This window comes from Rissa tridactyla, chromosome 4 (genome assembly GCF_028500815.1).
Source record: "Rissa tridactyla isolate bRisTri1 chromosome 4, bRisTri1.patW.cur.20221130, whole genome shotgun sequence".
NCBI classification, from domain to species: Eukaryota; Metazoa; Chordata; class Aves; order Charadriiformes; family Laridae; genus Rissa; species Rissa tridactyla.
The window spans coordinates 16,636,592-16,654,010 of NC_071469.1; the positions used below are offsets into that span (position 1 = coordinate 16,636,592).

At 39.4% G+C, this 17,419-nt stretch overlaps 1 protein-coding gene across 9 annotated transcripts in view; it reads right to left on the reverse strand.

The window, feature by feature from the left end:
* SERGEF (secretion regulating guanine nucleotide exchange factor) overlaps positions 1 to 17,419 on the reverse strand; it is a 157,981-nt gene that overhangs the window by 105,936 nt on the left and 34,626 nt on the right. For 8 of the 9 annotated variants that reach the window (XR_008466013.1, XR_008466014.1, XR_008466015.1 and 5 more), the window contains exon 9: positions 16,604 to 16,764. Coding sequence is in view for 4 of the 9 variants with exons in the window: in XM_054199075.1 (XP_054055050.1) it covers positions 16,604 to 16,764 (161 nt within the window). In the remaining 5 variants the exon portion in view is untranslated. Of the gene's footprint in view, positions 1 to 7,651; positions 7,708 to 16,603; positions 16,765 to 17,419 lie in introns of those variants that run through there. The other variant, XM_054199076.1, reaches the window with a different exon arrangement.

A 17,419-nucleotide genomic window follows, 5' to 3' on the forward strand; every position in this document is an offset into this window, starting at 1 on the left:
TGTAAGCTGCAACAAGACACACACAGCAATACAGCGGCACATTTTAAAACTGTCTTCATTTTTTGTGCTCTTCAATTACATAAAAAAAGACTTAACAAACGTTTTCTTCTCTCACCATTTCACTGACCACATTACTAGCCAATTCATTCACTTGTTGCTAAGAGACAAAGCCAGTATGCTTATTCTTGCTCATAAGTAAATGTTTAATTCCTTATAAACATTTGCATTGAGCTAAAAGTCTGTTACACTTAATCATCTTCATCTCTACCTTACTTCTCAAATCAATAGGCCTAATCAAGCATACTCTGCATAGCTGAATGTAAAACTGGATGTTTGTCAAATGACAACTAGAATATTGTTATCCAAGAACATTGTAGCAACTCAGTTGAAGCTACAATAGTATTGTGAAGCTAGCTAAAATAAAAAATAAAGAGACCTTTTTAACAGAAAAGACAGGGCAGCAATCTTGCTATTTCACTTTGGTCTTAAAACCTAAAGTTTCACGTTTTCAAGATATATTTTTTTAAAAACAAGATTCCAAGATATATTTCAAAACACCCAAAAACAATTATCACAAGGCTTTCAAGAAAAGCTTGCCTTAGGACATGGACTCATCCTCTCATAGATGATCACTACCATTGCTACCTTAAACAAATCTCAGAAACGGATCTTTTATATTATTAATTTCTGACAGTCACGAGAAACTCATATGGCTTTACAACATGGTGGACAACTCCATTGCATACTGTAGAGCTCCACTGACTTAAGTGCACCTCTATATCAATGCTGGATTTGACCCAGAAACTCCTGCTGCATTTCTGGTCTCCAGTCAAAAGTACTTACAGAGCTGTGTTGTCTGCAAACAAATGTCAAAGCATTCTATACAAGAGATTTAGTATGAAGAGCTATTCTACACATAGGAATGCTTGCTGGCTTTTTATCCCTTTTATTCTACTCTGTCCATCAGAGACCTAAGTGTTGCTGCTTGCTTCTATTTAACCAGGCGGGGTTTACCCCTCTTTTGGCAGCTGTTTTTTTAATATATGCTTTGAACTATGCTGCTCACCAGCAAAGATCGTTTGCAAACCCTGACTACTGGGACGTGACTCAGGGCAGAAGGAAGGTACACAATACTTTCCGATTTTGGCATGGCAATGAGACAAGCACAGCAGTATGAACAACGGATTCTTGCAACTTCTTACTGCAAACTCGGGTAATAAAATAATGTTGTATAGTCATCTAAAACGACATCACAGTTTGCCTTGCTATGATTGGCAATGTGCTGGTTTTCAATTCTTCATACATCTCCATCCAGTAATGCCAGGCTTGAAGTGCCTTACAATGACAGAAAGACAGGAGAGAAACATTTGTTGGGTATTCTTCTACACATAGCAGAGCTTATGCTTTGAAAAAGAGTTGCAGAATGCAACTATTGACCACTAAGTCTTTTATTCATTTCAGCGACTCTGGTAGCAGAATCTGCCTGGAGGGAGTAAGGGGAATGTGCTGCTACGTTGCCAGAGGTAGGAAAAGATTACTTAAAGATCAGTCAGGTCAGCTCTAAAACTCAGCTGAAAAGTTTGACTCTGATCCAGGGGAAATAAAGCACTACCGCATCTCACCTTGAGCTACTGCCCTTAGCTGGAACAAAGGATCAATAAAAAGCCATACATTCAAGTTTCTGCAGTATAGAAGTTTCCCCTCTCCAAAAGCCGTAGGACACACAAGTGTCTTTGAGATAGCAACTGGCAGGCATGAATGCTATCCCCCAGAAGGTCTGTAGACCTTAAAGAATTTTCAAATGCTAAGGACACCTGCTTATAGCCACTTGAACACTCCTTTTCCTCAAGGTTTGAAGAAAGTCTTTTCTCCGAGAAATAAAGCACTGAATAATCCAAAAGCTTATGACCAAACACACATTTTTTAGAAGAGGTAACAAAGCTGTCTCTGCAGACCGTCTCTCACAGGTGCAGGTCCGGCACTGACAAATGCGAACAATGTGACAGGCTTGTTTAGGTGTGCAGCGCTGGCTTCCCAGTAGCCACACCAGATGGCTCTCAGTAGGTCTACACAAAAACAACTCTCTTGGGCAAGAGAGCAAGAGAAAGAAACAGGGGGGAAAACACAGAAGCAAAATATCTTACGAGGAAGCTTCAGCTAAGGCATGTGTAGCGATTACAGACCTGCATGAGAGATCTTTGTTACATAAATTAGGTGTGAGAGCAAATTACCAGAACCGCTGGGAGGTGCAACTCAGACAAATGTAACAACCATGGGTGTTCCAATATCAGTTCTCTAAAAATCAAGGTATTCCTCTTCAATTATACCCAGATATATCTGAATGACATATAACAACACAAGCACAACACCTGCATTTTCACTACTTCTGACATCTCTGTCTTACCATGAATTTAATTAAAAATTACTAAATTACATTAAAATAGCCTCACTTTTGCTCATCCTAGAGCAAATCTAGAATTCACAGATTCATTTTTCTTAGCTCAAACATAAAGCCAATTTGGCATCACCTTTCCAAATGTTTTAATTTTTTGGATTCTCCCTGAGTATCTCCCTGAATACAAAAGAAAATAGGTAGATGGAATCCAAGCATAAGTATTATTTGATATATTACACATTTCTCTCAATAAATGTATAAGCATACAAGCGCATCACAATTAATCACATTTATCTAACATGAATAAAAGGATTTCAGAATTTGGTCCTGATTTCTCAAACGTATCAAAATTGAGTGCTTAGCCCCATAATAACAAGAGAAGAGAAAGCACAGTGTTTCTCTTTCAGTCACAGGACTCAAAGAGAAAGCACATGCAGTCTCACTGAACGGGAAGAGATGTTCCTGAAGCATGTCACATGTTGAGAAAAAGATAATAAGCAGCAGCATAATTTGAGATCTCTGCAGTAACACAGGTATCTAACAGAAGCTGTCAGTAAGTAAAGCGTAAGGGGGAGAGTACAGGCAAAAAAAAGGTTGAAAGAGCAACCTTGAATGTATATTTAATTTCAGCAGTGGTACATCAGTAGTCCTGCACGTACTTAGCATTACTAAATTTGAAGTCCTCAGACAAAATGACTTTATTAGAATTCTCTCTGGCATGGCATGCTGAGCACAAACTCAATGCAAGTGAATAAATGCTCTTTTCTCACTGGCTTCCTGCCAACCTGACTACAAATGGAGACCTCACACGCAAAACCAGTCATCCTTGAAGACCCTGAAACTGTCAGTCTTAGTGCACTCCTAACTCACTTCACCACAAGACATTGTAGACATCTCCACGTACCATGTAGAAAAGCAAAACAGGATACCATGCTGTCCTCATTTGTTGAAGAGTTGGGAGCAGGACAGATTCTCTCTCAAATATGAAATACATTAAATTCACATAACATCCTATTTCATATTTCTGGACAGCTTCTCAGCTAAGCTAAAACAATGGTATCTTAAGATTATCAAATAGCATCACATCTTAATCTTTTTAAGTAAAAAGACACAAGCTTTTTGCTTTCCATGTGCCCCCAAGCAGTCTGTATTTCAGACTTGCTGTGGCAAGGAAAACCAGAGACAGCAAATTCATCTTCTAAGACTTCACGCAAAACATTGAACCAAAAGATAGCCTTCCATTACTCTGTTCCAAGTATTCTCTCGCTTTCTGAAGCTGCAAATCTCAACGTTATGTTTTGTTTAGGAGACTGAAGTCTAAACTGAACACAACAAAACTCTGTGGAAAGTTTTACACCTGACCACGTAAATGCATTTGTGCAAGTGTCCACATTTTTCTTAGCCTCAATTCTGTGTAATGGAGATCCCACATACAAATACTGAGTAGAATCGGCAGTATCAAAGATGAAGATGTCTTAGAGATATGCAATTAAACTTAAAAAAAATTACTGTCATCACAGATTTCCATTTTCTCATTTCTTTAAGGTTATTTATATTTCCACATGATACGATAACCATGAAGTAATATTTTATCTTCTTTTAAAACAGAATTAAGAATCATGCCACGAAAAAGCAAAAGACAAGATTATGAATTTTTGTTTTCTGAAGACTGACAACATCCCGTCCCACCACAACCTGTGACTTGCATTCCCAATGAAAACATCAGCAAAAAAACAATCTGTGTGTTCTTAAGAAACTGGCATACAGTTTCAAAGTAATCCTTTCAAACACAGCAAATTTAAATTTTCAAAAGACAAGTTGACACCTACTAGCTCAATATAAGATCGCTGATAATAAGACTTAGGTTTTCAACTACCCGTATCAATGCTGGAAATAAGAATTGTTTAAATAAATGTTCTCCTTGTCCAACGATTCATTCAAGAACATGAAACAAAGGGTAGGATCAAATAAAGGCTTCAGACTTGAATCAGTTCTTCGTAACATTACTCAAGATAGACCTCTTAAGGTGAAAAGATTGCCTTTTGCCAACTCCTCTAAATATAAGATGCTGAGAAACACATTTGCCTCACAAATCCACAGCAGAATATGTTATATATCGTGTTCTGTATTAAGCAAGGTGATATCAGAGCAACCAATGATACAGTGCATGAAATCCGTGTATTCGACCAAGCTGTCAGCAACCAACATGGGAAGTTACTGTAATGCTTTCCAGACTTCAATGCAGAAGCACTTCTACCGCTTCTACCTTTGCACAGGCCCCAAAGAACCTTCACTAACCATGGCTGTATGCTAAACTGCAAATTGGACCAGATTTTTAAGAAGCTGATTTTGCAAAGCTTATTTTTATATATATATATATATATATGATAACCACAGAAGATGAAAACTCAAGATAATACGTCTGTTCTCCAGCAAACACATTCATTTCACTTGTGCTTCTCATCCACTGAGTTTTCAAGGTGTTCTGATAGCATGAAAGCAACTACAGAACACTGCTGACCAGTCTGATGTGGTGAGCTTACCACCCCCAGGTACAACAGCTGAGCCCAAACTATTATTTCCCCTCCAGGGAAGGGCTAATGGCAGGATTTATAGGCTCACATAATGCCACAAACATTGCTTGATCTCAGCAGGCTGGTATGCAACCAAGTGAAAAACTTCTGCTTGCATGGTATTGCAGCAGCCTCAATAATCCAATCCACTGGGCAAACTAGAAAGACTTCAGTGACGTGCACTGGAGAAGAGGCATCTCCCTGTATGTTTTTCATGATAAAGAAGAAATACATTTAAACCAAGAATTTGAGACAATCACAATGACTTAAACCCTTGTCATGCTTTTTATCCCACTTTCTTTTGGTATTTCCTCACAAAGTTCTGAAAAATTCTTGTAACTGCGCTCCCAAAAGTCACAATTTTTTTTTTATAATTGTAAGCCAATTATTGTCTAAATTTTTATAGATACACAGCTATTTTCTCTAAAAGTGGGTGCTCCTTTTTTCATTTTAACTGCATTACCACAATGAGTAATGCATCTTTAGAAAAATCAGGATGCCTTCATCTTTCCTTTGCAGTGGTTAAATCCTAAAAAGAGAGCAGTAGCAGATCAAGAAGTCAAAGAAAAAGAACAATCAATTCACTGTTTGCTATTTCTGGAATTCACTTTGCTGCATTTAAGTCATAAATCCTTTCCCAAAACTACCAAAGAAAAAGGGGTTTCCTCCATTCAGACATTAAAAAAAAAAAAAAAAAAGAAAAACCCACAAGAAATCAAAATGGGGGACCAAACAGAGAAGACATGAGAAGGCAATAAGATTCACAATTAAAAATCATATCCTACGCTCGCATCTGTACAGAGAACAAAGAACTTCAAACACAAAGTACTCCATCTTGTCATATGCAAAAGCAATAAAGGAATTGCATAGTTATATACACCTACAATGTATCTTATCATAGCACTTAATCAAATCTTAGACACCATAACATCTCTGTCTGGATTAAAGTGCCTGAAATCTGTTAATTTTTTTAGATGGCTTTCATCCCTTCACCCCACCCATAATATCTCCTGTGAGGTCCAGCAAAGCCTGGTGCTTTTTTTTGTTGTTGTTTTTTTCTTTTTCTTTTGATAGAAATAAACCAAGGTCTCAGATTTTCAAGGCTTTGAATGGGTTCACACTTTAAATGTGTGAAATCAACTAACAGTGGAGGCTGCAGGTAAACCTTGGCAACTTAAAAAAGCTGGACAGAAGGGATTTCCACTGAGGCAATTATGGGAAGAAAAATGGGTATTTAATACTTGTTAATTTGACACTTAAGAGTACAAACATCGTGCCAAACAACGTTGTGGAAAAACAAACGCATCATAAAAACTCCTTCCTGGCTCCCTAAGCACTTGTTACCAAGGAAGGGAGTCTTTACATTAGCTCTACACATCTGGGAAGAGAAGGAAGAATGGGAAAATGGGAGCAAAAGTGGAAAAATGTAGGAGGTGGCATTTTTGGAACCATACCTCTAAGGAACTATCTTGCTTGGTTTTTTTCTCCCCGATAATGAAATATAAAAAACTTTTTCTATGATTAAAAAAACCCCAAAACTGCAAGACATCAGCAGGAGCATAGGTCTTAGCAATCTTTGCTAGTATCTGATTACATGTGATACCCACTGAATTTACAGACACCTCAGCAATCAACTGCCAGTAGACCAAGAATAAACCCTTAGTCACGAGACAGTTTGTGTCCTCACAGGATTAAATGCATTATTTTTACTTTTTCTTCTCCCTCCTCTTCCTTCCTCCTCCTCCCTTCATGAAGAAGTTCTGTTGGTTGAATGCTGGGGCGTATATATATATATGGCATATATGGGGCATATATATATATATATATATATATATAAGACCACATAAAAAACACACACAGGGTTCAGAGGTAGCTTCTGCCTTTGACAACTTCAGTTTAGAGGCGAGGCAGCCAACCGGCAAAGGAGATGAGCCACCGGGTGGGAGGACAAACAGGTAGGAACCTGTCATTTAGTAGGCCGCTCAGTAAACCAGTCTCTGAAACTCACTGCATGCTATGGCATAGCAACAACTTCAAGCATCACAGCGGAAACACAAGTTTCTCTTTTGAATCTTTTGTTAAACAATAGCTTTACAATAACTTACAACATCAGCACAAAGGCCAAAAAGATTGGCAGGGCTCGCAGCTTCAATGACTCACTGACAAGTGAAAGCTGGAAACATCAGACAAATGAAAACAAACACCATCACTGGCGTAAAAGTACACGCATAAGCCAAGATCAAACCAAATCCAAAATCCTTAAATTAAAAGCAGGGAGCAGTCTGTGTGCTGGCCAGAACAGCACTGCCTCAGTGAGTTTATGGCCCCACAGTGACAAATGAGTTTGAAAGGACCAATGGAACAACTCAATAAACAAGGAGAGCTGGAACCACTAAAATCTCTCCCATCTCATTCACCTGTAGTACCCTACCTGGTAGCCCAGCGTATTTTCTAGCTACATAACACATACTACTTTGTCCTCATTTGAGGTCACGCAGAACCAATGTTCTGTTCAGTAATTTTTACTTTTCAGTTAAGCCTCTTCTAACTGCGCTCTCTGAAATTAATAGCATATTTTTAAGACTGTAGCCCACTTCCAGACACTGATAAGACCTGATTGTTTCTAATTTATGCAGAGAGGCTCTTGCTTATACTTACTGCTATAACAACCAAGATCAGGTACCTTTGTTATTTGCCCCATTGGAGGGTTGGAAGCGGAAGAGCGTAGAGAGGTTGCACCTGTGGGGAGAAGCGGACAGGACAGGTGACCCAAAACTGACCAACAGGCTATTTCATCCCATCTGCATCACGCTCAGTATAAAAGCTGAGGGATCAAAGGGTCAACTCTCTTTCTTCAATGGCCGGCATCCGAGGAGGACTCTGTTCATCTGCCTTTGATCCCGATCCAAGTCTTCCTGAATCCAGTTCCAGAAACCAGTTCCTATCCACCACTGAGTCCAATTAGGGACTTTCCCAGTGCCCGCCGGTGACGGGATCATCATCCTGGGAGCTTGATATGGTTTTGTATATATTTCATTATTTTATTTTTATTTCATTATTAATATTTCATTAGAGTCGTATAGCTTTTTTCTAAATTCCTAAGTCTCTTTCTCTCTCTCTTTCCTCTCCTTGGAGAGAGAAGTTGGTGAGAGCATCAGTCATTTGTTTCAGTGGCCAGTCCAGCCCAAACCACAACACACCCATTAAGGAGTAACTTTTCAGCAGTGAAACTCTTTTTAGGAAAGAGAGACAGAAAAACAATGAAAAACTAATGAAGTCACTTCTACTAATACAAAAAAGTAAACAATTAAAGAGAGTGTTCCATCAAATTCCTATGAGGGTAACTTAAATGATATACTTCTCCTTGACTATTTTTTCCTTTGAGATTCCACTGCTACAGAACCTCCCAATAGAATTCATCAACACAACAGAAAACAGAAACATAGATAGCATTTACACGAGAAGTTTCTTGGCCTAAAGTTCTGGAGTCAGCCAGGTAAAAAAAGAATTAATCTAACCCCAAATCATCATTTTTGCATTATTTTTCCATCCATAAAAGGAAGTATGGATGAGATTTCATTGCAGAGAACGCTGTAAATGGATAGCTTTGTTCCAGTTCACTACAGTTTCTTATTGATTTTCTCTCGTTTTAGCCTGCATTGATTTGTTAATCCCTTCTCTGTAACAGTTCTAATGACAAATTGAGAATGAAAAACTGCATGCTTTAGGGCCTTTTCCACCAACCTCTTGCTTCAAACCATATTTTCACTTGGATTTGGAACATGTCCATGCACACACTCTGGTTTAGACCTGACTCACCTCAAACTAGGATGGATATTTTTTACATTGAAACCTTTCTGTTTAGGCTCCTCATGGATGAGCAAGGCAACTGAAACAATGCCAGTGAAGCAGAACTGGATTTCTGCACTAACAGTTGTTACCTTCCAAGGTTGCTGCTCACAGAGGCTTTGTCTTAACACCAAGTCCATTTTTTAAAGCAATTTCGCCACACTGCCCATGGTTGACTAGCAGGCATTAACTGCATCATGCATGTGAATGGCACTAGTGAACGTTCACGGCATTTGTTGGTGCAAGGAAGCACTTCAGAGGAGCAATGAGCTGGATCACAAGTTGTCTCTGAGCTCATAGTGAGTTGCAGTCATGGTACACTCTTATTAGAATAATCCATGCAGAAGGTTGGGACCCAGCCAGTATTTTTAATTTAAGAATATAGTATGAGCATATACAGGTCACAGTTACGAATGACATGACTTAGATTAGTCATTTTGCTACTGATAGGCTCACTAAATACAGCTACCAGTTTGGTGTCATTGTTAGGGCTACACTACTGACAGCTCATGCATGTCTGCACAAGCCGTGGCTACTGCTGCAAGTAGTTTTAGTCTTTTTCCGTTTCCCTTCACTTGAGCTATTAATTTAGAATTCTAACTGCAACATGCTATCAAACAGAAAATAAATTTATGCATTATGAAGTTTAAGGCTCCACCCACACTCACATTTATAACACCACAGTCATCACATGTTCGGTAGGTCTCCAACTCCTGACTTCATCCCATGTCAGTCCTCTCCTACTTCACCCAAACTGTAGGTAAATCAATCCTTTGGGGTCTCCCATACAGATTACAAAGCAGCCTGACCCCTGCCTGCCACCTCAGTGCTACAGTACAACCCCAGCAGAGCAATTTTGGTCATTTTAAACCAACTCTCATCTGCAAAAGTGGTAATTGGAAAACATCTAGTTTGTACTCACACAGCATACGCTCTCTGGCATGCAAAGGCAGTGCGGGAGTTTTCCTTTGCCATTCACTTGGTGGAAATTTGATTTCCCATCTCCCTTTCTGCAATGCCAGCTGCAGAGAAATCAGTATGGGTGACAGGAAGCATGATGCTGGAATAAATATAATCTTCTCTCTGCTTTCCAAAAATTACACACCTAGAGTTGGTGATCTAGGCTCTGCTTATAACCACAAGGAGAAGAGGAAAGCAAAGCTCCCCTTCCTCTCATCTAGTGTTAAATACCTGAGCTTGATTTCACTGAATTATTTACAACAAAATTGTGACTGGGTTACAGTTTTCACGGAGCAGACTAATATTTCCAGAGTAACCTGTTGTCTAACACACTGGCATTCCTAACTTCTAGAAATGATTTCACTAGGAGTGTTAAATGTCTCTCTATCCAGGCCATAAGATATTCTTTACAAACCACGGTCATGCCTTAATGGGATAAGAAAAGCACAGAATAAACGGGATGGCTACCTAGCCAAAAAGTTGTATTTGAATTTCAGCAGTTTGTTACTGCTCTCAATTTCCTGCTAGGAGCAGGACAGGGAGAACCGACTGACCTAAGTAGTAAATCACATTTCCTCATTCCCTGTGATATAACCGTAAACTCCTCTCAACCTTCTTGCAGCATTGCCAAGATTAGCGTTATTCTCCTACGCAGGGCATACAGATCACACAAACACAGCTAATCTAACACAGACTTTCTATTTCATATGCAGACTGCAGTTTCATTCTTTTGATCATCCTGTTTGTTTTTTTCCACCCCCTAATGATAATTCCAACAATTTGGTCTTAATTGAAACTTCTCATCTGCACAGTCAGTCGTAGTCAGAACCCACTTTTCCATGGCCTTTATTTTCCTTTTTTGCCACTTAAAACGCACTGATAAGCCAAGAACTTGATTTCCACTCTTGCAAGAATATTAAAGGGACCGTCTCTACATTGCAATTTTTATCATTGCATCTCTAAAATAGCGTAACAAAACCAATCTGCACCAATCAAGAAAAATTCAACAATGCCACTTCTCAAAGGACATAGATCAAGACCAACTTGTAAAAGAACAACTCACGACCAAAAAACCAAGAAAACACTGCACTACTTGCTTACCAAGTGAGAAACTCCACATCATTTCAACTTGAGAATGAGGATAATTCAATTAATTGGTCCAGAAGGACCTCACAAACCCCTCAGCAGAAGACAAGCTGGCCTTTACCCCTCCTTCTATGGGGGTCTCTCCTCATGAAGAATCACTAGGTGGACAGATCTACAGCATTAACAACATCCAGGGAAAGCAATACATACTAATTGAAATATAACACAAGTAGTAATCTGACCTGTCTGGAGCATGCAGATATCAACTAACTTTCCCTTCTATTGATATCACAAGAGAGGAAGCTTAATGAGCAATTTAGAATGTGTGGTGGAATGTGTAACACCTGGGTTCTTTTCTCAACTTTCCAGCTGACTTGCTGTTGCACCTCAAGTCATGTCATTTCTCTGTTTCCACTCCTATCCCCTGCTTGTTTTTATTATTAGCTTATTATTAGCTTTTATTATTAGCTTTATTATTATTGCAAAGTAAGAACCACCTTTTACTGTGAATTTTCCAGGGCTTACATCTGTTTCTGTGGCACAGTTAGGAGTTTTAAGGCAAGCTGACAAATCAAAGAACAAGGAACACAGTTTATCGAAACTTTGTTTTTCATAACACCACTTCTATTGAACTATGTCCTTGGATTATCTAGAAGTTATTGAGCTTGGAAAACTAGAGAGACTTTTGCATTTACCTCCTTCCCTAACAACCAAAGTGGGTTTTTTAAGCAGCTTATTGGATCTTTTACTACATATACATTCTCAATCTCTGAGCAGTAAAATCTGGTTTAGGAAAGTTCAATTTGTTGTTTCTCTCCCACAAAAATATAAATCTCATTTTGACCATTCAAAATAAAGAACATAGCTACAAATACTTACAGTACCCAGTAAAACAACTAAGTATACAAAAGCCATGCACACAGCACAGAGGTAATGTATATGTAACACCATCAGGTTACTTATTTAACATCCTTTAAGTCTCAACTACAGCCTTACTTACAGAGAGGCCTCTAAAAATTTTCCCCAAGAAGTCAAAAAAATACAAGAACAGTTGTCATTTTTTGTAAATCAAAAGGTTCCATTTTCAATAGCATTGTGTCAATATGTTAAGACAATAATGATGCTTGTACATTGACCTATCGGTCATATAATAATCAACCAATTAATTCTCATTGTCTTGTAGGTAGATGCTTAATATTTTGGAACAGGAATGGGGAAAAGGGGAAAAACTAGAACATATTAAAAACAAAGCTATATTTCAAATACTAAAATTAAGCAAAAATGATACATTACTGTAACTGCCACTGAAAAGACTGGCAATAAACTTTGACTGCAAAGGACCATGAGAATGCGTGTATTCATGATGGCATTCCCTGAAGAAAGGAACCACACGGAGGATCCAAACCAATCTGTATTGCACGGGATGAACATAAACACCCTGGGACAAATGCACACACTGGAATTATGGACCACAGTAGGATCAGGATAAACCCAGCAGCTACAGGTTGCCACAAGTCCATCGTTTATTTTCACTCCCTGACACAATTAGCCCCTTCATCCACCATCAAGATTTAAGTTGGGTGATAGTAAAACTGAGGAGGGAATTAAGCCCAAGAAAACACATGCTCAAAAGTGACAGCGTGACACAGAATTTTTTTTTAATTTCTTAACTGAAATTTCAGATCTTCCTCCTCATAAAACTGTAATCTAGCCTACTTTAACCAGAGAAAGGATACGATGAAAACATGGCTCCATGTGAACAGTGCTGCATATCCAAAACGACTGTAGCCCACCCTTCCATCCATTTTAGCAGGAAACATTCAGCACTGCACAATGACTTCTCACTTGTTTATTGCTGCAGCAAACATTTGCTGCAATGTGAATGACATGCTGAACATACCACAAACAGTAAAACGATAGCTATTAAAACCAAAAATACCAAACGGACTAGAAAAGCATTTTGACAAGGAGGAAACATTAAACCAGGTCTTTGTAGCATTTGCTAAATACAGAGGCTCATCATATTTCAGGCCATTTGTATTTAATTGTCCTTTCATCTGAAGAGCAGTGGATATGAATGCACATCAGGCAGCAGATGAGTCAGATGTTCTGAAGAGGTCCAATCAAGGACGCCCCACAACACAAGAGCACTGCATGCATAATGTCTCACACAACTGACTTTGGCTACAGCCTGAAGTTTCTTTTCAGTGCCTCATCCTAGTCCATGGTGGTTATGCACCAAAGCACCAAGAAGAAAATAATAAATAGACATGCAGTCACATAATTCATAAAGTTAAAACACATGAGACTGGGAATCTGATGTCCACACACTCTTTTGAAGCTGCCAGGAAGGCATACTCAGATTACTAAGTAATTATCTAAAATTCAGGGTTTTGTTCTTCCATTGTTTCAGTTGAAAGAAAAGAAAAAAAAGCACTCATATTTCTCGATGTCAATACTTCCAAATGAGTTTGTCAGATGAAGTCAAACTCACCATAGAATAGGTCACGCATCACTTCAAAAATCAGGTTTTGGAGTGGCAGACAGACACAGACATTACATCAATTTCAGCACAAAGAAAGTAGAATCCCTGGTCTTTGGTGGAGAAGGCAGGTAAGCCAGGAGCATGGAGACAAGGAGCAGCACAGGAGGTTAAATCTACTGTGCTGACCTTGAGATAAACTAGTGTGCCTTTTATACTGTCCTCTAATCCTTAAATTAGTTTCTCAATTTTGGTTTTAACAATATTAACTGAAGTGCAGAAGCAATCAGCAGACCAGAACTTTGCCAAAAATTCAGTTGAATCACTAAAAGTGATTTCTAAAAATAGACCACGGATAAAAATCACTAGTTGAAATCCTCAACTGTTAAACTAGCTCTCTGCATTAAACATGCAAATTGGAATTGTTAATTCAAGGTAAACGTGGAAAAGAACTCATCTTCTCTGTATTCCTTTTAATTCAGCTCTCAAATCAAACCTCATCTCCATACATCAACAAATGGAAAAAGGGAGAGCTTGTGTGTGAATGAAAACCAGCTCACATTCTACATATCCTACATACTGCAATTTAATGCATTTTTAAGTATAAATTTTAGCTCTGGCATTATTTTGTAATCTTGAAGTGAAACAATTTAGGCTCTTATCTGCTTTTTCCTTTTCTCATCAACACAGCTCCTCTCAGGGTACAAATGACGCTAGCTCTTGATCACGCTCTTCTTAAATCATCTTCATGCTGTTAGCTCTGAAAAGAATGATGCCTGCTCCAGAACACTGCCATTGCTAATCACTCAAATCAGGTCCCTCATAGGCCTATAAGGAGGAAGAGCGCTGAGGGCAGCAGAATGAAGATGAGATTGTTTTTCTCTTCCTTTTCAAGGAATGTATCTGAATGCATCCCTTTCCTTCACCTTCATGGATCACTCATCCTGCCAAGCATAAATTCCCCTGTGCAAAAGCTATGGCTGCCTTGGCTTTGTATTGTACGAGAAACAACAGAACTATCTACTTCAGGCATTGCCCAAAGCACAAATGAAAAACAGCATGAAACAGATTCAACAACGGTGTTTCTCTACAGATATTTAGTGAAAAAAGCAGGGACAGCCACCTCAGAATTAGTAAGAAAGCTGTTTGAGACTCAGTGGAGTCAACACTGACTAAACAAATTATTCATTACTGCAGCACCCTGGGCTCTGAAGCTCCATTTCACATCTGTGAGTGCACACATTCACACAACACTGATGATGGGAAAGTGCAGAGGCTGACTCTTCTAACCAAGTCTCACTATGGAAGACTACCAAGAGGCTGCAACGCAGTACATACATTGCGGCTGAAGCTGTCGACTTGTACTTACCCCTTGCATTTTGACTGCCAGCTACCCCCCAGGGAGATGCATACCTTTTGACTGGTTATCTGCCCAGATGGGACCTGCACATTCCCTGCCAACAGGACAATTGCCATATGCCGCCTCAGCCACGAAAAAGCCAAGAAAATGGTTTGTAGGCAGTACAGGTCAGATGTTGCTTCAGACTACAGCAAACAACTCGAGTAAAGTTTTCTTTCTAATCTTTCCGATTCAGAAAGGCTGAGGGTCTTGGCTCTTTTCAGGCTGGAAAAAAGACAACTGAGGGGGGATCTTAACAATGCTTAACAATACTTAAAGGGTGGGTGTCAGGAGGATGGGGCCAGGCTCTTTTCAGTGGTGCCCGTCAACAGAACAAGAGGTAACGGACACAAACTTGAACATCTGTCATGGTTTTGGCCGGACTGGCCAAGCAGAATGACAGATGGCCCTTCCCCCCCTCTCTCCTCAGAGAGGAGAGGAAGAGATAAGGAGATTTAGGAGTTTAGAAAAAGAACTAAACTACTTTAATGAAAATAATAATAAATAAGAAAATAGTAAATAATAATAGAATAATAAAAATTAAAGAAGAAAAAAGTATACAATATATACAAAACCGTATCCAGCTACCAGGATGACGATCACGTCACCAGCAGACACAGGGAAAGTCCCAGACTGGAGTCAGCGACGGACAGGAGCTGAATTCCGCAACTAGAGTCAGGAATGCTCGGATCGGTATCAAAGGCAGACGAACAGACAGGGTCCTCCTCAGACATCGGCCATTGAAGAAAAAACGAGCCAGAGCCCCCTTGCCCCTTTGATCCCTCAGCTTTTATACTGAGCGTGATGCAGATGGGATGGAATACCCTGTTGGTCAGTTTTGGGTCACCTGTCCCGTCTGCTCTAACTGCAGGTGGGACCCCTCTATGCTTCTCTGCTTCTGATGCTCTAATGGGGCAAAACAGTGAAGTTAGCTGACCTTGGTCATTATAGCAATAAGTCTAAGCAAGAGCCTTTGTGCATACCATTCCTTGGTATAATCAGGTCTTATCACTCTGAGAGTGAACAGTGTCTGAACAATATGCTGTTAATTTCAGACTTTAGTCAGTTAGAAGAGGCCCAGCTAAAAAGTAAAATTACAAATCAGAAAATTGGTTCTGTTTTACCTCAAACCAGGACAACACAGGAAGTTCCATCTCAACATGAGAAGGAACTTCTTTACTTTGAGGGTGGCAAAGCACTGGAACAGGCTGCCCAGGGAGGTGGTGGAGTCTCCGTCTCTGGAGACATTCAAAACCCACCTGGAGCGTCCCTGTGCAACCTGCTCTAGGTGACCCTGCTCTGGCAGGGGGCTTGGACTTGATGATCTCCAGAGGTCCCTTCCGACTCCTACCATTCTGTGATCTTGATGCTTGAGAATAAACCATTTTGTATCAAATTAGCCATATGAAAAGAAAGCCTCCAATATCACTCAAGGGCATTTTAAGTTAGAGAAATAGTCTAGAAGCTGCAGCACTATTATTTATCAGCTAGAGAAAGGCAATTGGATAAACCATTACAGAGGACTTCAGACAAAAGTAGCGCTGTAACTGGGCAGAGTCCCAGCTGATCTGCTAGGCCGTATCGCAGGTTCAGCTGTCTCCTGCACACATTGATATCTGAGAGAACTTGGCATTTTCTGCTAATGGTAACTCTGGTTCCACCAAGGAAAAATCAGTTTCCGAATGTAAAAACCTTTTAAGACATTTGAAATAATTGAATTTTATTAAATTCTGAGCTTACAGGAAGAGCAGCAAGGGCTTGTGCTGCAGCATTTGAAAAGGTTCTATTAGGAAATTGTTCTGATTACCATTTTTTTTCCCAGATTTTTTTGGGTGCATTAAAGTAATTTTCTTCTTTACCTGAGATGCTCCATTTAGGCAAGGCACTGAAATAGGAATGTTACACAACAGCTCGAAGCGTTGTTCAGATGCTATGCATGCCTCCGGCCCATCGGGAACCACTGCGTGCCTTCCAAGTTGCCCATAGTCCGCTCTGCCCCAGGTGAACACTTTGCCAGTTTCTAAACAGAAAACACATTTCAAGATTACTTATTCACTAGGTTCCTGGAACATCTGGATACCAATTCAAAACTAGAACAACATTTCTTGATGCATCTTGTCTGCAGCTTCAAAAACCTAGTGAAAACTTATTTCTGGGAGCAGCAGAAAAAAATATTAGAACTAGCTAAAGACATATTATGATGTACTTCTGTGCAGGTACTCAAACTTCATTAACTTGTTTTCTAGCAGAATATCTGTAGGGCAGCCTGGGCTATAAATGAAACCACATCAACAAAAGCTGCATAAACTGGGCATTCTGCACACAATATATGCACCTTGGTTATACAAAGGACATTTTTTTAGCTTAGCAGAAGCACACACAAAACAGTTTATTCTGAAACATAAAAGATTCTTCTCTATTCCCTGTCTTTGCCATAGAGACATCCATTGCATGTCCTGTATTTAACATACAGTTTATGTTTTCCTGATAGAAATTACCTTCTGTCACAGCTTCTGTCAGCTGAGTAACAACTCTCAGGACAGCAACTGGTTAGTCAGAAGCACCACCAGAGTTGTCATTAAACATTGGAAATGCACTGGTTTGTTTTCACAGGAATACATTGGCCAAGGAAAGATAAATTTAAATGAAATCAGCACTATATGGATCACCCTTCT